This window comes from Acinonyx jubatus, chromosome C1 (assembly GCF_027475565.1).
Source record: "Acinonyx jubatus isolate Ajub_Pintada_27869175 chromosome C1, VMU_Ajub_asm_v1.0, whole genome shotgun sequence".
Classification (NCBI taxonomy): Eukaryota; Metazoa; Chordata; class Mammalia; order Carnivora; family Felidae; genus Acinonyx; species Acinonyx jubatus.
Genome location: NC_069381.1, coordinates 264020 through 287180, shown reverse-complemented (window position 1 = coordinate 287180; position 23161 = coordinate 264020). Strand labels below are relative to the sequence as shown.

The window sequence follows — 23161 nt, the reverse complement described above, 5'->3', positions numbered from 1 at the left end:
GAACCCACAGGGTCCTTGGCAGCCAGGTGGGTAGGGGACATGGGATGGTGGCCCCAGCCCTCACACTCAGCGAGGACCTGTGCCGGTGGCCCACCTGTCCCTCTTACCTGCCCAACAAGGTGGTGTAAGCCCTCTGCCGGGGAAACAACAGTGGTGGCCTGGCAACCGTCTCTGGGCAACAGCCACCCAGTGGCCCAGAGGCAAGCAGGTGGGAGGGGCAGGAGGCCAGGCTCCACGGGGAGCTAGTGGGGGGGGGGGGGAGGGCTTTGGTGGGAGGTGGGGTGGGGCTATGGCTGGAGCAGGGGCCTTATGTGCACAGTCCCCACACGGGCCTTGCATCCTTCACACGATCATCCCTGAGCCTTCTGAAGACCCCAAAACCCACGCCCGGAACCCCAGACCCGACCCCGTAAAGGTTTTCGCGTTCCCTGTTTTACGTGCTCTGTTTCATCTCCGCTTACCACAGCCTCTCATGTGGTGTCCACCGTCCAGCCACGTGGCCTCGCCACCCTCCAGGGTCTTGTGTGGGTCAAGGGCGTCTCTGCTTAGGGTGTCTTCACTTGCTTCTTGCAGGGCTGGATGGTGTCCCCCCAAATGTGTCCATGTCCGAAGCCCCAGAACCTGCAGATGTGACCTTACTTGGAAAAAAGGTATTTGCAGATGTGATTGAGGGTCTTGAGATGAGATCCTCCTGGATTATCTGGTGGGCCCTAAATCCGATGGCCAGCGTCCTCACAAGAGGGAGGCAGAGAGAGGAGACCCAGGAGAAGTCACGTGAAGATGGGGGACAGAGGCTGGAGTGGTGTGGCCACCAGCCCAGGGATGCCTGGAGCCACCAGAGGCCGGAGGAGGCAGGAAGGACCCTCCCCTGGAGACTCCAGAGGGAGTGCCCCCACCCCCCCACCTTGATTTCTGATCTCTGGCCTCCTGAGCTGGGACGGAGTGCATTTCTGTTGCTTCAAGCCCCCCAGTTCGTGGCCCTTGGAGGTTAATATACCCTTTAAACTGCTCCTTACTTTGGGTGTCCTGTGGATAACCCCCCCTGTGGAGAGGCTTCCCTGACCCCACGCCGAGGCTGGTGCACTCCCAGGCTCCTCGCCTGCCTGTGCTGGTACTGGGGACTTTCAGGGGTCAGTCCTGCTGGACTGTGGTCTGAGACTTTCTGCCCCAAGGTGGCCGTGGGTCAGCCTGGAGGGCAGAGAGCTCCTGCAGCCAAACCCTTGACCTGAGTGATTAGGGCTAGTGGCCGCCAGCCTGGGCCTTCCCGGGGCAGCAGAGGGTGTGGGGGAGTGGGGCCCTGGTCTTTCCCTTGGCCTGAGCACAGAGCCCCCGTACTTGTCTTCCCTCAGAAACCAGTGTGCCCCTCCCCAGTTTACTTCCAAGGGCCCAGACCCCTTGGAGGGCCAGCCCACCACCCTGGGTCCCTGTGGGCTCTGGGAAGGTGGCCCCTTGCCTGCACTGACACAAGAGCTCAAACTGCAAAACCTTGCCTCATAACCCGACAGACTGGATGGTGTGGGTGCCGCCCCAGCCTTTCCCACGGTGGTAATGGCCTGGGGCTGGGCGCGTCACTGTGCCTCTGCAGCCCGGAGCAGGGCAGGAGGATCATTAACCTGCCATCCCCGAGGGGGCAGGTGGGCAGCTGGGGGCCTCTGAGCTGGGGTGTGTGCTGGGGGCAGGAGGCAGTGGCCCAGCCCTACCTCTGGGGCCAGGGAAAGTGGGGAAGAGCCCAAGCGGTAGGTGGGTAGTTGGCGCCTTGTCTGGGGCCAGGCTGTGCTGCCTGGACGCTGGGCCAAAGTCCTCCTGTCGGACTCCATGCAGCCTCCGGTACCTCTGCTTGGTTCCCGTGGGTGTCTGCATGGTCCCCACTTGGTCATCTGATCCCAGAGGCCTTCCTGGGCCGGCTTTACCCACCCCCACCCCCAACCACCACCTTCTTGATTGCTCTGGCTTCTTCAACACTGACAGCCCTTGTAGTTGACGTGTCCTGCTCCCCAGCCTCCTCGCACCTGCTACCCCCTCTCAGGGACGTTCCTCCTCTCCCCGGTGTCTAGAACTGTGCAAGTTGGCCACAGGTGCTCAGGAGAGACTTGGTGATGGAAGGAGGGAAGTGGGGGGTGGAAAGGAGGAAGGAGCAGGGAGGGGGCCTTCCCCAGAGCCCCCAGAGGTCCCCTCTTCCTGACTCAGCCTGCAGAGCACTTGAGCAATGTGCAGACCCCAGGACCTACTTGGAATTCTCAGGGGGGGAAGAAGGGGCTTTGGGGGGGGGGCAGCCGTGAGACTGAGGGTGGGATCAGCATCCAGAAGTTTGGTTTTGGGGATAGCTCTAGACAGAGGACATCTCCATGATGTCCTTCTCAGAGGACTTCTCACAGGGGAGCAGCGGGGAGCAGGGTGGGGGCCTGAGAGCAGCTGAAGATTAAGGGCTGCCTGCCCCGATTCAACCCCATGTTGATGGTCTGGCACCTGGAAGCCACTCCTTGACTGGCTGCCCAAGCCTCCGAGATGGGCCTGTGGGGACCTGGTGGGGTCCTGAGCTTAGGCCCACAAAGGGAAGCAAAGGTAGCTTGTACCTCCCCACCCCGCCCCTCGTGCTGCCTGGGTGGGGGACAGTGTGGCCCAGGGAGGTGTCTGGGTGCACTACTGGCCACGGGTGCCCTTCCTTGCTCCGCGTTGGAGGTTTGGGGGTCTGGGGCTGTTTCAGTCTTGTCCTCAGGACCCCTCTGCCTGGCACAGGTTGGGGGGGTGGTGAGGGCTCTAGGTGGGACTCCAGGGGGCTAGCTGGCTGCAGCCCCCGGGGGTTCTTCTGGCCCCACGGCAGTGCCAACGGCATGACGTCTGCCTCGCCTGCTCGCAGACCCTGACGGCCCCATCCACCCGTGGACCCGAGATGCACAGAAGCCAGCCACGTCCGCACCTCTCACCCTTTATTACACCGATAATCCATTATGGCTGTGTATCCATTTTGACCCCCTGAGGGGTCAGAGGGCTCCCCCGGTCTGGGTCTGGGGTCTGGAGGCTGGGGAAGTCCTGCCATGGCCCATGCCCTGTGGGGGACACGAGGGCCCTGGGCCTGGGCAGGTGTGCACTGCCTGGCTCAGGGCCACTAATGGGCCTGTAAAGGCCCACGGGCCTCGCCCTCCACCCGGTGTCCCTCCAGGGGCCCCTCCTCCAGCGGTGGTCAGGCCATGGATGAACGGCATTACCAGACAGTATTAGACAATGGAACCCAGATCTAACCGTGTCTGGTAAGACGCCCATCGGCAGGCTGTGGTGCAGGCGGCCTCCGGTCAGTGGCAAACACTTCCAGGATGGCAGTGCCCTGCCCTGAGGAAGCAGTGAGACCCCCGACCATCCTGAGTCTGCAGAGTGGCCCCCAGAAGTCCTGTGACCCAAGGCAGCCCCAGCACGCAGCCCCCCAGGTGCGTGTGCCTGTGGGCGTAGCTACGGAGCAAATGATCTGGTTTCCCTGCGCTTGAACGTGAGTATGCTTACTGTGGCACCCTCCCCAGTTCCCTGAACGGCTCTTGGCTGGTTAATGAATAACGGTGAGGCCAGGGTCAGACCCCTCCTCCCTCCCTAGAGGCCGGCTGGGGACCCAGTACAGGGTGGGGTTCCCGGGGCCTAGGGGGCCGCCCCGGTGCAAGTCAGCTGGGCAGGTCCGGAGGCTGGCATTCTGGCTTCAGATCAAAAAGATAAGACAAAGGGCCATCCCGGCCTCGCCGATGGCAGACAATGTTCCCATTCTCGACTGTGACACCGTGGGGGCTGGTTGGGGGAGTGGGAGACTCTGTTCTCGTTGGGAAACAGCACAGAATGTCCACTGCCCTCCGACCGTGGGTTTGGGCCGGGGCACCTGGACACACCGTTGTCCTTCCTGCATCCCTGGTTGACCAAGAGAGTGAGTTCCCCTTTGTAGAGTAAGAGTCCTGGTGTGAGAGAGGCCACCGCCCGTGGCTGGCCTCACTTGACTGGGGCCTCTAAGGGTGGGGCCAGCTCCCACAGGACTGGCCATGGTGCCCTAGACAGCCACGGTGGGTGACCCTGTAGGGTGGACAGGAGGGGCTGCGAAGGGAAGGTGGGGGCTGCCTGCTGCCGACTCTGTGCCAGCCAGAAAATGCATTTCCTCAGGCGGCTGCTGACTGGGCCCAATCTCCACTTCTGCTGACAGCCCTGAGTTCAGCCGCGGCAAACACACAGGGGCAGAGCAGGCGGGGCCGGGTGTGCGGGCCAGGGCCCCGGGACAAGGTTGGTGTCCAGGACATGACAGGTGGCCCTTTTCCGGTCCTAATGTCCCAATCCTCATGGTCTCTCCCCGGGGGTCAGAGCACCCTGAGAACTCAGCTCGGGAGGGAGCCAGGGGTCCCCAGCCAGGGCTCAGTGGTACGGCAGAGGGGTACCAACCTGCAGGTGGGGGCTGCCCCGATGCGCCGGGCTGCACAGCGGAGACAGGCTGTCTGCCCAGCCCTAAGCCAGCTCTGGGCCCTTGGCCCGTCTTTGGAGTCCAGGAGCTTAGGACGGTGTGTCCTCGGGCCGCTTCCTGGCAGGCAGGCGGTGGGTCACCTTTGAACATCGTTACCAGACAGTGTTAGAGTCAAGCCAAGAAATCCAGCACTGTCCGGTAAGATGCCCACAGAGGCCCAGGTGCGCCTCGGCCCGAGGACAGGGACAGACACCTGGTGCCCACCCATGGGCAGGCAGGGTCCAGGTGGGAAGGGGTGAGGATCCCCGGGCAGGGAGGCCCGAGGGCTCCTCCCTGCTTTCTCCGGAGCGAGGAGACCTGGGGCTCGAGACCCAGGACCAAGGCTGGAGATGTTGCCAGTCTGCAAGGTGGCCCGCCTGCCCTGGGGCTGTCTCGGGGCCACCCCGAGGCCCAGGCCGGGCCTTTGCCCTCCAGAACCCTTTGTTGTGGCCCGCTCAGCCCACACCTGCCGGGTGTGGTGGCAGCACCTGCTGGGGTGTTGTGGGTAGGGCCTGATACCTGAGCGTCCTAATCCAGGATCCCTGGGGGGGGGGGGGGGGCTCAGTGCAGCTGCAGGACACCTTTCACTCTGGGGGGCCAAGAAGGGGCACTCAGACATGCCTGGGTCCAGGGGAGGGGTCACCTTTCTGCCCCACAGCCCCACCTGGCAGGAGGGGACAGAGGAACTCTGGGTGGGTGGGCCGACTCAGGGTGTCTGTCGGGGAGCTGGGGCCTGCGTGGGGCCTGCGTGGGGAAAGGGAGGGGCCTGGGGCTGGGGGAGGGCGGCCCCATCGCTGCGTGCAGGGCCCCGCCGTCATCATTACCAGGCAGTATTAGAGACCTGACACCATCCAATGCTGCCCAGTAAGATGGCGATGGCCGCCCCCAACTGGGTCTGGGGGCCGCCCCACGGGGGGGGGTGTGGTCAGCAGCCTGAGGCAGAACCATGTTCATCCTCTTAGGGCATGGACGGGGGAAGGGGACCCAGAGGGGTGGGGGCTCAGGAGAGTCCCCGGGCGTCCTGAGGCCATAGTGCTGGGCAGACACAGGGGAGCCTGGGGTGGGGGGGGGGCAGCGGCGCTGGGCCGCGGCACCTGGAAACCCCTAAAGGCCAGGACCACAGGGTGACCTCCTGCCCGGCCAGCCCTGCCCAGCTCGGCGGGGCCATCGACTCTGGACGTGGCCCCAAGGAGGGACAGGGTGTCCTGCCTGCCGGAGGCAAGGACAGAGTGGTCCCAGGGAAAGGTCTGGACATCGGGCCCTGCCCCCTCAGGGTCCGGGTGAAGGTGAGTGCGTCTCAAACCCGAAGGGCTGCTGAGGCTGGACAATGAGCCTCTGTCTCCCAGACGCCGCCCCAATGGCTGTCTCCAGCCCGGCCCCCTGGTGCCCTTGTCAAGGGCGCGGAAGGGTGTTGGGACAAGGATGGGGAGCAGGCCATGGCTCTTGAGGCAGGACGACACGGGGGGCCCCTCCTCGGCCCCACCCCAGCGAGCAGGGCGGGAGCTCCCCAAGGCCCAGGCCCTCCGCCTCGCTCACCGGCCAGGTCACAGGTGGGTCTGTCTGCCCGCCCCACTGCTCCGTGGCCCTGGGCTTCTGGCTGCCGCCGGCCGTGAGGCCGTGAGGCTGAGACAGCGCTGGGCCTGGAGGAGGGACCAAAGGGGTAGCCCCGCCCAGCCTGCGCCCAAGTACAGAACGCAGGATGAGCGCCCCCACCCCCACCCCGTGCCCGTGCGTGCCAGGCCAGTCTCCAGAGTTCAGAGTGGGGTCGAGGAAGAGAACGGCTCTGTGTCCGCACCTGGGGCCCTGTGTGGAACTGAGAGAACCCTGGCCCCCTGCCCTGGGGAGTCTGAGGGGTCCCATCCAACCTCTTGTCCCTTCTCTGTGACGGCTGACACCTGGACCTGGCGAGCGGGCCAGAGCAGCTCCTCAAGTTTTCCGGCACCTTCCACCCACAGAGGCTGTAGAGATGGGGTGTGGGGCCCGTGCTGATTCTCCCCGGGCCACCTGCCTGACTGCAACAAAGCCTGTCCATCTGCCTAGCCAAGGTTCACCTCGTTCTCCAGATTTGTCCTCAGGAACAGCCAGCATTTCTCAGAGGACCTGATGGTGACACAGGCCCAGCGTTGGAGGGGACAGGTGAGAAGCCTGTCCTCTGCATGGGAAGGCGGCTTCACAGGAGCCTGGAGCCTCCGGGTGGCTGTGTCCAGGCTCAGAGGGTGGAGCCCATGGTCAGCCTCTTGCCCTGTGCCCCCGTCACCACCTGCCCCGCTCCGGATCCACACCTCACCTTTCCAGGTCTGTCCCACAGACCCTGTAAAATCAGTGTGCTTTAGGGATGCAATTCTACCTCTTTCTGAGCTAGGCGAAACTGTCTCAACTGTGCTTTCAGGGCTGAGTTAAATTTCAGCTCTGCTCTCAGCTGCCAGGCTACAGGGGAAGGCGGTGGGGGCTGGGGGCCCGGTGTCCCTCCCTTGTAGCCAGCCCGCTGTGCACAGACCGGCCTCCCACTGTGTGGCCTCTGGAGCCAGAGCCCGGTGTCCCTAGTGTCCTTGGCCGAGGAGCACCCGAGGCCCCGGAGACCCCACGGGCCCAGAGCTGGCCTGGCGGCAAGCCAGGGGAACAGGCCACCCCAGCTGTCTGCTGCCCACCGGCTCATCAGCCCTGACACTGTCACCTAAGAGGTGAAGAGGTGCACGGACACAGAGATACATGGACAGAGCCGGGGCAGGCCGGTGGGCAGCAGAGTGCCCCCTCCTAAGTTCCAGGACACAATCCCACACTCTTCCTGAACTCAGAACCTGTAAATTCACAAGGAGAGACCAGCACCTGGCCTTGGCCTCTGAGTGCAGCTCAGCGTGAGGTCAAGATCCCCGACCCTCCTGCGCCCACCCTATGCCCATCCTGCGCCTGGGGCAGGTCCTATGGGCAGATACGAAAAGTGGAAATAAACCTTCCCTGTTTCAGAGCGACTAAATGGTGCTTTCTCGGCCCCTTGTTGGCAGGGAGTGAAGCCAGCGTTGTGTTCCCAGATGTGGGGTCTGGTTAATCATCACCACTCTGAGCAGGCTTAGCTTGGGAAAATCAAGGAATGAATCGGGAGGCCCAGGGCAGCACCCTCCAGGCTCCTCTTTGCAGAGCGAGTGCCCCACCTGCCCAGCCCTTGGCGGGTCCCACCTGTACAGGCACGGGTGGGGTGGGCAGGGAACGCGATCCCAGCGTGAAAAACTAACTTGCCAGTTAACCTGCCTGACGGGCCTTAATCAACGTTGAGGGCCGCACAGAGAACAAAGCGCTGAAACCCAACCCCGTGTACCGCGCTGGCCACGGGGTGGGGGCGGAGTGGGGGCGGCCGAGCGGGCCTGTCCACACGCAGGGCGTCTCTCCAGTGGCCTCCCGGCCGCCGTTCCCCGCCATGTCCCCGCGCCCACGCTGGCCCGAACCCGAGAACAAACCGGATGCCCCGGGAGCGGGGGTGACTTCTGGGCGGTTTACCTCCTCTCAGATTCACCAAAGACATTCTTACCGACCTGTCTTGCGGATGAGGTATTTGCAAATTACCAAAATGTCGGAAAATTCACGGTAGACTGTGTCCCCGTTTTACATTTGCTTTGCACTTTCATAAACCTGTACTTATTCTGGCTAATTCGGCATGCTGCCAGCTGCTCTGACTTGTAAGCATCTCATCTGGGTTACTAGAAAAAAGCAAAACAAAACCGCCCTATTTTTCCAGATGCTCGGCCTAAGAAGGCCTAACATGCCCCCACTGGATTCATTAGAACGTCGTTTTCCTCTGCCCTACGAGTTTTGTTCATCCAGAACAATGGAACCTATATGATGCCTCAGAGAAAGTTAGCTTTATGTCACATCAACGTTATCACCTCCTAAACTTGAAGACCGTCTGAAAAAGCCAGCGATCTGGACTATAAAAGCTGCTCTCAGGGAGCCACACGGCAAGTCCAGAGCTGGGTGTGCGCGGCCGAGGTAGTGAGGGCCGTACTTTGCCAGAACAGAGTGTTGGCGTGCTGTGATCGTTGCTACTTTGCATTTAGGGAAGAACCTTTGGAAACGCTTTCCTGCCCTGAGTAATGGTGTCAGGCAGGGGGCCGGCCTACACCTTCTCCAAGGTGCTTCCGGCTTTGTTGGCGCCTCAGACACAGGCGGGTGAGAAAGAGTCTGAATCCAGGCCAGGCTGGCCCTGGCCCCGAGCTCCAACCATCCCCAGTGTGGCCTCTGGTAAAGCCAAGCCCTTCCCTTCAAGAGCAAACTCCAGAAGCCCATGACCGGGGCTGTGGGTGCCCTTGAGCCCAGGCCCCCAAGTGCTTCTTCCCCACGCCCAGCTCTGGGGGAATAAGGTACCTCAAGAACTGTCACATCCGTGGCCGATTTGCAAGCTTCCAGAAGGTCCTGTCGCCAGGCGGAAGGCGGGAACGCTTTCTGTTGGTGACCCTGAGCTGCGTGCGCCCCCGCCCCCCCGCCGTGGGCTAGAAGACACCCACTGCCCAGTGCTCATGCCTGCCGGACCCTGAGCGGCCCTGGCCAGCCCAAGATGGCTCTGAATCCAACACCCAGGGTGCTCGGCCCGAGGGGCCCACCTCCCCAGAGAGGAAGGACTACCCTTCCCCGGGTCTGAGCCCATCAGCCACCATCGCTCAGAGTGTCCTCTCCGGGTCAGCCACTCAAGGGCCTCTCCCCATGGGCGGCCTCCTCAGACTCCTCCGCCTCCACCTCCTGCGTTTACCTGCCCCAACAGGTTCTGCACCCGGAGGAGGAGGGTGGGAGGCCGCTCCGACCCCAGCCTGGCGGCTAGACCAGCATGTCCGGCACTGTCCCTGCGCCCAGGGCCCCCCGCCTCCCCAGGCCTCAGGACAGACATCAGAGAAGCTTTGGCATAGTCACCCCAAATACCTCTGAGCCTGTGGTGAGCGGCCTGGGGGCCCAGCCTGACCCCAACCGGGATCCAACCTTGGAGCAGCTTAGGAGGCCAGTGAACACTGCCCGCCTCCTGGAAAAAACCAGCTTCCTGCCTCCCTCAGCTGAGGCTCCTCACAAAGGAGAGACTTAAGTTCACACGTGTGCAGGTGGACAGATGGCCTGGTCTTTCGGGAAAGTTTTGAGAGCGACGGGGAACAATGGAGGCTGTGGCCGGGTCCTTCTGCAGCTGTGAAGGGCAGGGCAGGGAAGAGACGGTGGCCCCGGGCTCGCCTTACATGTAGGGCCTCACCCCGCCCCATGCAGGTGCCTGCTCCCTGCCGACCAATCTCTGCTCCTGGCCGCCAACAGGTGTGTCCCCCGGGCTCCCATAGGCCAGGAGGGAGGCAGCGACGTGACGCAGCAGCTGGGCGGGCGGCAGGCCCCCGCACACATTCCTGCCCCCCCCCCCCCCCCCCCCCCCCCCCGCCCAGCTCACCCGCCTGCCCGCCCGCCGGGGCCCAGCTTGAACAAAAACCAGGGAGGAGAGCTTCTGTAGGGGCTGCAGTGAAGTGTGCAGGCAGCTGGGAGGCCCAGGGCAGCAGCTACTGTCCTGGCCCCTGGGCACCGCCTTGCCGACGAGCCCGGGGAGGCGAGTGAGGTCACACGCCGCACCCTCTGCTCTGCCCCAGGGGTGGCCCTGGCAACGGCCGCATCTCCCATTAACAGAGGGCCGAGCCTGGACCTGCCCCTCTCAGCTCTGGGCCCCCGGCCCCAAGCCGCGGCAGCAACGGCGGGGTCTCGTCTGCCTGAATCTCTCAGGATCCCTTCCTTGGGTGCCCCCGGCAACAACCCTAGGGCAGGAGGCCACAGCACGGGGTGGGCGTGGGTCACATAGACTCACATGCTGGTGTCGAGAAGAGGAGCCCTTCTGGAGGGCGGGGGGCTGGTCCGGGGGCTGAGGTCGTGGCAACCCCTGTAAGCCCCAATTTTGGGACCCCGAGGCTAAGGGATGCAAGACTGCACATTGGAGTTTGTGAGGGTCTGGGGCCACGGCCGCAGGGTGGGGAGGAGCAGGGCCCCAGCCCCGTTTGGGGAGGCGGGTGGAGGGCACTCCCCGCGGAAGGTCCCGCAAGGACACGCAGCCCCACACGTGATTAGCCCCACCAGTGGGGATCCCAGAGGACCCAGCTGTTTTCCAGAGCGAACTCTGGCAACTCCCCTGCAAGCCCCAATCACAAAGGGCCCATCCCCGGGCTGTTGGCTCCCGGGTGTGCTTCAGCCCAGGGACTGGGCTTTGTGGGGCCTCGTCTTTCTGTCCAGGCTCTGATCTTTAGACCCAGAGGCTGTCCTCCAGGGGTGGACGTGGCCAGGAGAGTGGCTGCCACAGAGGGCTCCAGAGGGTGCTGTCCCTGCGATGCCACCCTGCTGGCCTCCTGTCCCCGCCACGCAGAGGGTCCCAGTGGAGCAACCCGAAATCCCTTGGGGTGGGGTTCCGAGTCCACTGTCCACCCTAGTCCACTCCCCAGCCAAGCTCAGCCTGGCCTTCTGCCCCAAAAGAGCTGTGCTGGTGATGGGGGTATCTGAACCTGCAGGCTCCTCCCTCACACCTTCCGACGGGACAGCCAGGAGCTGGTCCGGTCCCCCTGGCCCCCGGCGCGGCATCTGGAGGCATCAGTGACCTCTGACCCTCTAACCTCCAGCCCCTAGGGCAGTGCTGACTAGGGTGACCCACCAGGCACACCCCTCCTTCAGTTCAGGACTGTGAGGACCCCCATGCCCCCGATGCCCGCTCAGGGCGTCTGCTTGTGTGGGGCTGGGGTCAGGACGCACTTGCCAGTGGCATCCGTGTCTTGGGGGAGACCGAGGCGTCGCCCCCTAACGAACCCAGAGGCGTTTGCTGTTGGAGGGGAGGAGGGGCTGCTCGCCGCTGACCCCCTTCTCAGGCTCACGCCCTGTCCTCCACACGCTACCCGTCCGCTGGTTGCAGGACAGCTTGATGCCTCTGTGCGTAGGAGCCACCTGGCTCTGCCCAGAGATGTTGGGGTCAGGGCTCACGGGCATGGCGTGGCCAGACTTCAGAAGCTCCCAGGAGGACGAGGGTGGCTGGATGAGGCCCCACTCAGGCTTGGTGTCTGGGACGGCAGGGAAGGAGCCCCCCTGGAGCCGGGGAAGGGGACAGTCCCCTGAAGAGCGTTGCGGGGAGGAGGGCACCTAGAGTGAGGCAGAAGTGAACCCCCGCCAAGTCGCGGGCCCAGGTGGCGGCCGTCTTTCGCCTTTGTGGCTACTGCAGTGACACCTGGCCTGGTCTGACGACCCTGATCCTATTGCCAGCCGGGCGAGGAGGACCCCGGACTTTGCCGTTGATTCCAGCGCTCACACACGCTCAGAGACACCTGGATCGCAGTGAACTCTGACTCACAAGGGACCACACAGTTTTCTGCAGGAGGTTGAGTGAAGAGCCTGTCCTGGGAGCTGCCAGAGCAGCCCGCCGGCGCCGTGACTGGCCCGGGGCAAGAGCCCTCTGCACACGCTCCTGTCCCGCTCTGGACAAGGGCGCAGCAAGCTCGCTGTCCCGCTGAGAGGCTGCCCGCGCTGGCCGAAGCCGTGTCGCTGAGGGATGCTCCTAGCCCGGGAGCGGAAAGGCCAGGGAAGAGCTGGGCTTTTCCTGAGTGGAGGCCAGCTCCCTAAGCCGAGCGCAGGTGGGTCCGGAGTGGGCGGGTGGGCAGTGGGCTGTGGGCTGTTATGCCGCACGGCCAGCCGGCTCCCGGCCCACGAAACCTACATTGACCGTCCCCGCTGGCTGTCACTTTGAAGAGGAAGGTTCTGGTCTGGCTAAGCACCTGCTCTCTGACCCGACGGTGACACTCACCGTTCTCCTTGTCCTGCTCTGCTTGAGTCCCAAAGAGAGTAAAAATGACCCAAAGTCACGCTGTGGAACCTGCACCATCAGCTCCCTTGTGCTGGCAAAGGGGCCCAGGAGGGCTCGGCGCACAGGCCGGGCTCCCACGCGTCACACCTCTCGGCTTCAGACAAATGGTCAGTTGGGACGTTCCTGTGCTCCTGTAGTTGTCACAGGCAGCCCCTGACGACGAGGCTGGGCCCTGTGGACTCTCAGGCCCATCTGAACTCTGCCGATGGCCGGCTTCAAGACCCCGAGCCTGGGGCAGTCACTCCTGACCAAGCAGCCGTGCACGGCCACCAGTTCTTGGCGGCAGCAAGATCCCAGCTCCTGCCCAGGGCAGGGACGCTGGAAGGGTAGGCCTGGGACACTTGCCCCCAACAGGTCTCTCTGGGACAGCATGCCCCCACCCCTCAAGGACGTATGTGGACGCGGCGGGGGCAGTGGGGCAGGACCTGGAGCCTCTGGCCTCCTCCAAGGGGAGAGCCACAGTGGCCCTGCCCGCTGGTGCCTGAGCCCTGAACGATCAGCCTGGGGCCGCCCTACGCGGCACAACGGGCCAGGGTCGTCCTGGCCTGAAGGGCGGCAGCTGCAGTGTGTGCCAGGATCACCGGAGATGGAGACGGAGACACCGGTGGCTGCCAGACAAAGGTTCTGGCCCGGCCCACCTGCTGGGTGCAGACGTTGCCATGGCAGCAGGAACAGGGTGGGACAGGAGAGACAGGTTCTCTAGGGACAGGGAGGCCTGACCTGGGAGGGTGATAAAGGCCACCTCGTGCTTGGGGACACAGTCTGGCTGGTGGCAGAGCTGGCCTGAGGGGGCCCAGCCTCCAGCCGCCCAGCCTCCAGCCCCCAGCCCTGCCTGCGGGCAAGGCCTGCCTGGGTGAGGCAGCAGGACAAAGGGCCATTGTGCTGTGGCTCCTGGCTACTTCCTGCATGGCAGCCAGCCACAGATGGCCTCAGGGTCTCCGCACCCCACCGAGGCTGACTTTGGCCTGGAAACCAGGCTGATGGGGGCTCCCACCTCCGTGCCAGGGGATTGCCAGCCGGCTGGGGCTGTGCTGGGGCAGGGGGAGGGCCCCGGAGCCTCCAGAGCCTTGGACTCGGGGCGGGGGGACTCTCCTAGCACTTGGCCAGCTCTGGGTTCTGAGGGGACCCGAGCTCAGAGACGCCTCTGCAGGTCCCTGCACCTCTGGCTGGCACCGGGCGCTTGTTTCTCTGCACAGGCTGGGGTCTTCCTGAAGCCCCAGGCTCCTCTGTCTGACTCACCTTCTGGCCACGGCACAGCAAACACCTGGGACAGGTGTGGCTGGACTCTGGGGGGGCCCTGCCAGCCCACACGTGCTCCTCTTGGGCAGCTGTCCCTGGGGTCAATGCCCCTCACAAGAGGGGAGGGGGCAAACACTGCTAGTCACCTCTCTTTCTCTCTCTCTCTCAGGGGTGTGGATCTGGAGAGGGAGGGGCCCCCTCAGCACTGCCCTAGAAACTGGGGAAAAGGTCAAGTCACAGACTCAGCAGAGCCAGACCCTTAGGTTCAGGGCTCAGACTTGGCGGTTCTGCGCAGGACAAGGGCTCCCCCACAGGGCACTGGCTCTGCCTCCTCAGGACTTCCCAGTGGTGTCGTTCCCAGCAACCATGCCACCCCCCACCCACTCTGAGCTAGCCGATGCAGCAGAGGCACCTTCCCCCCCCCAGCGGGAAGGCCTCTGGCTTAGGTGCTCTCTCCTGCTGTGCTGACCGGGCAGCACAGCCTGGCACAAGCAGGTAGGCCCTGCCGTGATTAGATGCTGCACGGAGGGGGTCCTTCTTCACCCACCTTTTGATCGATTTCCACCCCTTCAAGCCCTGGCTCTTCTCACCTGAGACAAGGACCCAGGGACCTGCTTGCCACTCCAAGCTCAGAGCACAAAGGCTACAGCCGGAAAACCCCTCTCTTACCCCAAGGCACCACTCCAGCCCTGCCTAGCCCAGATGGAGGCCTGGTCATCACATGAGGCCTCAGACGGGTTAAGTTAGCTCCGCACTGGGGACCCCTCTCCAAATCTCCTGGATAAGTCCTGGTCACCCTTTCCCCCACTTGCCTGCCCTGGACAATGATCTCAGGCCCCAGTGTCCCGGCAGGGCCTGGCAGCGACACCCTCAGCACCCTCAGGCCCTCCCAACTCTGATGCATACTCCTGTAGTCTGACTCAGTCTTGACCTTGGCCCCTTCTGTCTGAGACCCTGAAAGCACCTGTGTTGTCCCCGAGCCTGTCTTCGCAGGGACCACACTCGGTCATGCCATCCAGATAACACTAGGCCAGAAGTCTGAAAACCTGTGTTCGTTGTTCTTACACACAGCCTCCTGCTAGGTAACTATTTGCCTGATCCTCGTTGTCCATTTCCTTCTTCTTTGGTGCTCATCAAGAACCCATCCCTGTCTTCCACAGCCACTGGCACTGAGGTCCCTAGAGGCCTTTAGGATGTCAAGTCCCTTGGGCAGCCCTCAGACCTCCTTGACTTGCTGGTCACTGTGTTCTCAGCACCTCTGTGCCACTGGGTCACCAGAGCCCAAGGCATTCTGAGTCTCCCCATCTCTGGGAGGCAGTGCGTCAGGGTGCTAGTGCCATGGGAGGGGAGCAGATGCAGGTAGAGACCAGGGGCCCGAGGACAGAGCCCTTGGCACCCCAACATCTGGAGTTTGGGGAGGACTCAGAACACTATTCCCCGGTGTCCTGTGGTTTCAGCTCAGACATGTGCTGGTTCTGATTAGGCAGGTGGAATTGGGGTGGGAATTTTCCAAGTGGAGATTCCACAGTGGCAGTTGGAAGTCGGCAGAGAACCCAGGCAGGAGATACAGCTGCTATCTCCTGCTGATGGTGGGAATGGAGGCCACAGTCAGGGTCCACTGTGCTGGGAGGAGTCCCAGGATTCCTGGTTGGCAAGTAGGTGATGGACTCACAGTGGAGACAGAGGAGCAAGAAGGAGAGTGAGGAGCCCCAAAGTCAAGGGCGAGAGAGCCCCATGAAGGAGAATGTGGCCAGTACGGTGGCTGTTGCCTCTCAGCAATAGTGGAAGGCGGAGGCTCTTAGGCCAAACCTGCGCGCGGAAAACCAAAACACTAAGCTATCTTGCGAAAGCTTTGGTGAGCCATGGAACCAGTAAAGGGCATATCAGGCTGCAACCAAGGAAAATCGTGGCCTTGAGAGGCAAATGCACACAAAGCCCACTGTCCTGTTGGGTCAGATGAGAGTTATTGTTCTAACAGCCTTGGGGAGCTGGGGGACATAAATGAAAGTTCAGGGTGCCCACGAAGTGCAGAGGTGGGTCTAACAGGACACCTTCCCTGCAGAGAGCCGGGAGCCCCAAGGTTTCCATTGAAAATGAGGTGTAAGTGCGGCTCAGTTCAAGCTGCAGGGATCTTTCTCAAGTCAAGGTGGTCCCAGACTAGGCAGGGCCCTGGTGGTTGGCAGAAGGAAAACAAATTGGGAGGGCAGAAGGAAAACAAATTTTCAAGTACAACGACTAGCACACAAAGATAACCAGGCATGCTAGAATATAAGACACCATGAACAAGAACCAGTAGAAACAACAGAGATCAGAAAGACTTACAAGGACCTCAGATTTGGAAATTATCAGACACAGACTGAGAAAAAATTACTATGTTGAAAAAGGAAAAGATAACAAGTTTAATATCTGCAAGCAGCTGGAACTTATAATAATTATATAGTAGATTTAAAAAAAGCAAATGAACCCTTAGAAATGAAAACATGTAGTAACTACAATTTGAAACTCTATGGATAGGCTTAACATCGGGTTAAAAGTAGGTGAAAAGAAGGGACACCTGGCTGGATCAGTTGTTGGAGCATGTGGCTCTTGATCTTGGGGTCATGAGTTCAAGGCCCACATTGGGTGTATAGATTACTTAAAAATAAAATCTTCAAAAAATAAATAAAATCTTTAAAAAATTTTAACATTTATTTTTGAGAGAGAGAGAGCACGAGTGGGAGAGGGGCAGAGAGAGAGGGAGACACAGAATCGGAACCAGCCTCCAGGCTCTGAGCTGTCAGCACAGAGCCCAACACAGGGCTCGAACTCCCGAACCGTGAGATCATGACCTGAGCCAAAGTCAGACGCCCAACTGACTGAGCCACTGAGGTGCCCCATCTTTTTAAAATCTTTATTTAAAAAAAAGTAGCTGAAAAGAAAATTGGGGAATGGAAGATAGGTAAGAAGAAATTGTCCAGAATGGAGGCTAAAAATGGAAAAAAAAAAAAAAGACATGAAAACTACAGAAGGGAAGAAGGGAGGGTAAGATATAAGGGTTTGTATAAAACACAGAATTGAAAGAGAAGAGAATGGAAGACATTAATGTTTGAAAGGAAAGTATCTGAAAATTTTCAAGAACTGTTGAAAGACATCAAAATATGGATTCAGGAAGCCCAGTGAATCCCCCGTAGGATAAATAAACAGAAACCCATACCTTGCCATCCAAGTGAACCCTCCAGAAAACTAAGGACAAACATTAAAAGCAGCCAGAGAAAAACAAGACTGGTCAAGAGTGGGAGTGACTGCTGATGTCTGGACAGCGCTGATGGAAACAGAGGACAGTGGAAAAAGAACCCAAAGTGACAACAAACCAGAAGGTCTTTCCTCAGAACAAAGATGGAATACGGCACAACAGACAAAAGTCAAGAAAGAAGAACTGGGAAAATTTGCCACCAACAGCCTTCTATAAAAGCACCACAAAGCATACACAGCAGGAGAATGATTCCAGGGAGAAGGTTTGAGGTGTTAAATGTGGGTCAGTCTAAATTTACACTTACACGACAGCGATCATAACAATGAGCAACTGAACTCAAAGATCATTAAAATTAAAGTACAAGACAAGAAAAAAATGTCCCACTGGTGGCAAAACTGCAGTTGAGTGATGAGTCACAGCGACAACAGGCCTCCCTGACGTGACATGGTGAGGAGGGCACTGCACCTCCGTGGGCCTCCCCCAAAGCCACGCCCCAGTCTAGCCACGAGAGGAACATCAACGCGGCTTCCAGAGACACATCACCGGCACTTATCAGAACTGTCAAGGTCAACAAAAACAAGGAGGAACTGTCACAACCCAGAGGGACCTAAGGAAATGCGACAACGAAACGTCAAGTAAGATCCTGAACGGGATCCTGGGACAGAAGGATCATATTTCGGAGAAACTAAGGAAATCTGAATGAAGCGTGGACTTCAGATAACATTATCAATATCGGTTCGCTGTGACCGATGATTCGTACTAGGTGGAAACTGCTAACGACGGGGGGAGCTGGGTGTAGGAGCCTGGCGCCGTCTTTGCGACTTCTCTGTATGTCTGAAAATGTTGGAAATAAAAAGTTTATTTAAATATATTTTGAAGATTCCTGCCAGTGACCTTGGCAGGTGTCCTATCTGTGGCCTGGGACCAAAGCAGTTTGCTATGGGTGAGGTGTCAGGGGAAGGTGAGGAGATTGAGACGGGGACGGGAGTGTTTGCCAGAAACGAGCCCTGGGCCCTAAGGCGGGACAGTACTCAGAATGGAGCGGGGGTGGGGGTGGGGGGGCTCCGGGTCTGAGGCTGCCCCTAAATCTTGGCTGGGGCCATGAGGCAGGGCTGTGGCCAAGGTCCCTTCATCCCCCACCTGCCTGCGGTCAGGCTGGGTTTGGTGTGTGGAACTTGGGGGACCCTGAGTCTGGTCGACCGTGAGCTGAATGTTCCTGGGACTCTGACCCGACACTCAGCGCTTTCACGGTCACCTCCACGTGTGGTCTGTTGGGACCATCACTGGGCGGCCTCTGTACCTGGAGCCTGCTCGGGGCCAGGTCGGGAAGGGCTGCTGGGTCCAGCCCCTGAGAGATCGAGGGGGCTCAGGAGATGGACCTTGCCTTGGATAGCCAAGGGCGGCTGTGTGAGAGGCAAACCCCAGGAGCAGGCCCGAGAGAGGACGGATCTGGGGAGACAGGCGGTCTCAGGTGTCAAGCTGAGGACACAGGCTTCTCTGACTCCCTGTGTACGGGAATCTGCAGCGGTCAGCATCAGAAAGCAGACTCTGATGGGGCACGCTGGCGGGGACCCAGGGGCACCCTGGTGCTGTCCTCAAGTACATCGTGAGCCGAGAGGTTCTGGACAAGGGTACTTCCAGACCAAAACCCTGGGACCGAGCCAAGGACCCTTCCAAGGATGTGCCTAGAACCTTGGAACTGTGGGCACTGAATAAGTTCCCCCCAGTCACCATTCCAGGGGGCTCAGTGGGTTCACAGGCAGCACCTGCCAGAAACAGAGCTTCCAGGAGGGAGCCAGGCAGGGAAGTCTCAGTACAGCTGAAGCAGCCACGGAAATGGAGGTGCAGACCCAGCAGGCACTCAGACCTCTCTGCTGCCCGGCCTCTTGGCCTCCTCTCTTCCAGCCTCCAGAGGGAGCTCTAGAGACTCAGGGTCTGATGGGGGCAGGTGTTCCCTGCCGGCTCTGGCGGGGGAGTCGGGGCGGGTGGGTCCGAGTACCCCGCACTCCCAGAGGCCTTGAGCAAAGACTGGCTTGTGGTCTGAGCAGCTGGTGGGTGCCCCCTTTTGTCCTGAGCAACAAGAACTGACCACAGGCCTGGGACCTTGGTGTCACAAGGAGTGTCTGCACGCTGTCTCCTCAGCCCCTCAGCCCAGGACCCCTCAAAGCCCCTTTGCTGGAGAAGGCTGGGGAGAGGCTATGGGGGAAGGCCAGCTCAGCCCTGCCACACTCTGACCTCAGCCAATCCACCCCTTGCCCCGCTGACCGCTGGCCTTCCTCTCTGCTTGGCCCTTGTTTCCAACTGCCCACTGGTTTGGCCGGCCAGGCCAAGGCACTGTCAGGGACGGCTGCCCAGCCGAGGAGGTCCCCCAGCCCCCACCTCCGGCGCTGTCACCTAGAGCCATATTTCCTGGTCATAACCGGCAGGTGGCCAGGGCAGATTCCTGACCACCCCGTTGTCTTTGAGGAAGACGACAGGGGCCAGAGCTATGAGGCCCAGGATGGGACAGGGTGCCCAGCGTCAGTGCAGAGCACATGCTGCTGAGTGACTGACAGGCGAAGCTGGGCCCTGCCCTCCCCTGTGGGCTGCGTGGAGACACCTGCTTGCTCTTGACCACGCCCTCTCCCCCGCCAACTGCAAGGAACTGCCTATCCGGCAGGAGATCTGTCCACCTGGGGGTCTCGAGGTGCTGAGGCGCTTCAGGACCCTCAGGTTGCGCTCCGCAGGCCTCGGGCATGGAGGGCCCCAGGCAGAGCCAGCCCGAGGGGCTGCTGGACCCCACCTGAGGCTTCCTTCTACCTTTTCTGGCCCTGGCAGCCAAGGTGAAGCCAGAGCTCGTGGGCAGGTGGGGGGTGCTCAGGGGGGCTCAGGGGAGTCCTGAATCCTGGCTCCTCCTGTGTCCATGGGCCTACAATGCTGGCTGAGCAGGGCCCCGGGGATGGGGGCGCATCTTCCTGCCAGCCGTAACCCCCAGCCTGCCCTGCCGGGACTGAGCCGCTCCAGACCGCAGCAGGTGCCCCCGGACTCATCCTGCTGGGAACCTGAACTCCACCTGCCCTCTTCTGCCCTGCGGGGCCTACGCCAGCTGGGCCTGGCCTAGGTTCTGGTGTTTAGGTGAGGCCAGGCCCAGTGATTCAGTGGCCTCTCAGGAAGAAACCGGGAGCCTGGAGGCCCCGGGGGAACTTTTCCCAGATGTGGAATACGACCTGGGCATCTGTGTTCGCTGCACAAACAGGGCGTGGCCACAGGCCCGAGGTCACACAATCTCCCAGGGAGACAGGTGGCTTGGCCTCACCCCCCGCCCCCACCGCCTTGGCCAAAGCTGGAGGTTTATGAATGCCATGTTGCTCCTGAGAGCCCACAATCTGTGGGCATCAGCCCCACACTGAGCACTCAGGAAAGGAGGCCTGGTCTAAAGGGGCTCCCATCTTCCGGCTGCAAAGAGAGCCTGAGACTTGGGGACAAAGCAGACTAGGGACCCCAGGACTCCACTGCATTCACCCAGCTGTGCAGGAACCCTCTGGAAAAGGGCCTGTAGCTCTTGCACTCAGAGCAGATCCTCATTTCTCCACCACACAGCTGGGTCTAGAGCAGCAGCGGGAAAGCCTCCAGTGCAGACTTGGCCCCCTGGGGGGGGGGGTGTCTCAGACCAGATCCCCAGGCCTCTGCCTCGTTCCGGGGAAGCACCAGGTGCCCTCCTAGCCCTCACAGCCCTGAGACCACTACAGCCCCCAAACCAACCTCTTCCAAACTCGGGATTCCCAGGCCCCTCCTGGCCTCACCCCCATGTGGTACTGGGCCCCCCAAGTCCCCAAAGTCCCCTCTTTCCTGGTGTTCCATCTCCTGTCATCACCTCCTCACCCATCACCTGCACCTCTAGACGCCTTTACTCCGTGCTTTTCAATGCCCCCGGTCCTAATTCTTCAATGGTATCAGCGACTGCAGCCCTGAACCCCCGTTCCCAGCTCCTCTCCACCGCAGGCCTCCAGAATCTCCCAGAGCAGGGGTCCTCCCTCCTGCCCTCACTCCCCGAGGCCCCCTTCCTGGCACGGGCCTACTAAAGCCTGAGGAGGGCCCAGCCCTGTCTGGGACCTTATTTTGCTTTATCTTAAGTCTTTCCTTTGTGGCAATTTTTCCCTTTTTATTTTGAAATAATTTCAAACTTACAGAAAAGTTGCAGGTACAATACTGTCTCAGTCCTCTTGGGCTGCTGTGACGCATCACCGCAAACTGGGCAGCTTAGACAATGGACATTTGTTTCTTACAGTTCCTGGGCCTGTGAGGTCTAATATCAAGGTGCCAGGAGATATGGTGCCTGGTGAGGCCCCTTCCAGGCTCGCAGACAGCACCTTCTCACGGTGGCCACACAGCCTTTTCTTGGTGTGTGCAGGCAGAAAGGGAAGAGCCCTCTGTTTAGAAGGACACTAATCTCACCGTGGGGCCCACCCTCATGACCTCATCTAACCTGATCTCCTCCCAAAGACCCCCCTCCCTATACCAACACATTGAGGGGTTAGGGCTTCAACACACGGATTTGGGTGCACCCCAATCCATAGCAAGTATATTTGGGTGAACCCCACTCCATAGCAAGTATTGGGAGTTTCTTCTAGGACACTTGAGAGTGAGTTGCTGGCTGGATGCCCCTCACCCCTGACCTACAAACAAAGATACCGCCACCCCTACCAAAGCACCACATGGCCACCGAGCCTGGGAATTCTCGTCACCTGCCCCATGCCCTCCAGGCTGGTCTCAGACCCTGTTGACCAGTTGTCCCAGTGCTGTCCTCCCAAAGGATCTGACCCAGGACCGTATGCTGCACTGAGCTGTGGTGTCCCCTAGTCTCAGTTGGTCCAGAACATTCCTCAGCCTTTTCCTGACTGCTGAGACCCCCTTTGAAGGCTCCAGGCCCATCCTTCTGCACAAAGTCCCTCCGTGCAGGGGTCTGACAGGCTGTGCACCCCTGGCAGTGGTCACAGCAGAGGCTGTGGCTTTGCTCACTGGTGGTCGTGGCTGGCAATTTTCTCCTCTGTGGCTCTTCTGAAAGGAAAAGCGGTCCCCTGCCCTCCCCCCACACCTCACGCATTCCCATTCATTGACCAGTTACCCTCTGTCACTGTCATCCAGGTCTGTTCTGGCCGGGATGCTGCCAGGCTGCCTCAGCGGGCCCTAACACGTGTTTCTCCCAGTGGCTGCGTGCCTTTTGCTGGGCAGTGAGCCCTGCCGGCCGGTCTCCTCCTGCCTCCTCCTCCCTGCTTTCAGCACTGAGTTCTCAGCCATTGTCCTCAGCCTCCTGCCCTTGACCTTCTGACACCATGGGTCCTCAGCTCCATCTGGAAGCATTTCTTTCATTGGCTTCCAGGAACCCCTGCTCCTGTCCCCACCTTTAATCTGGCCAGGCCCCAGTCTGTCCATGTCTCTGTCCCCCTCCCCCACACCCTCTCCAGTCACCAGACCGAAGAGTCGTCATGCCAACAGCTCCCAAACGCACTACCCGCCTGCCACAGCGTGTCCAAGAGCCATGATAGACCGGTCTGGACCTGCCCCATGTCTACTAAGGGCCCTCCCATCTCCTTGCACCCTCTCCGGCCGCAGCCCCTAGGAGAGCTGGCTGGACCTTCCTAGTGCACCCAGACCTGGGGGTCCTTCTGACCTGTGTCACTGCCTGCTCTGACCGCCACGGTCTCTCCTGGGTCAGTGCTGTGATCTTGACTGGCCCCTGCAACTGCCCTCAAAGGCTGTAGGCTCAGCCTCACCCACAGCACGTGGAGACACACTGTCCCTGGTCCCTGGCAGCTCCCCGACTCAGAACTTGCCACAGCCGGGCCCACATCACCCCACCCCATCACCCCTGCCATGTTCCCGGCCTCTTCCTGGGGGTTCCTTGTGGCACCCTCACCCTTTTGGCTTCTTTGCTCACGTATTACCTCTCAGTGAGACCCAGACATCTGCTAACTTCCAGCGGTGCCCGCACTCTACCCAGCACTTATGTGCCAACCACGCGCACAGTCTGAGGTAGGTCTCATGACCGGGCTGCAGTTTTGTTCAGGGCTGACCAGGAGACTAGGTGAGAGTGCACACAGATGGCACCACGGGCATTTGCAGAATGGACGAATGAACGCTGCTGGAGTGTCAGCTCTGTCTGGATCTCCAGGTGCCGTTCAGGGACACTCACCACTGGGCAGGGGGAATGCCCGCACTTTGGGATCAGAGGACAAGGGTCAGGTCTTGGGTGCAGGACCCAAGAGCGTCAGTTTTTGTGTCCCTCCCAGGCTGGCACCAGGAACCATTGAAGTCACTGTGACCTTTCCCCACGTGGAGGCAAAATGACAGCAAAATGCCCAAGGTCAACTTGTAACCAGGGCTGGCTTTATTTAACAGTGGCCTTGGA

General features: G+C 60.7%; 1 protein-coding gene across 1 annotated transcript in view; it reads right to left on the bottom strand.

Moving 5' to 3' along the window:
- TTLL10 (tubulin tyrosine ligase like 10) overlaps window positions 1-23161 on the bottom strand; it is a 58049-nt gene that overhangs the window by 16278 nt on the left and 18610 nt on the right. Inside the window, exons 2-3 of the mRNA XM_053205190.1 lie at window positions 5999-6102; window positions 462-621 (exon numbers count right to left, since the gene is read on the bottom strand). Of these exons, the coding sequence (XP_053061165.1) occupies window positions 462-474 (13 nt within the window). The 5' untranslated portion in view covers window positions 475-621; window positions 5999-6102. The remainder of the gene's footprint in view (window positions 1-461; window positions 622-5998; window positions 6103-23161) is intronic.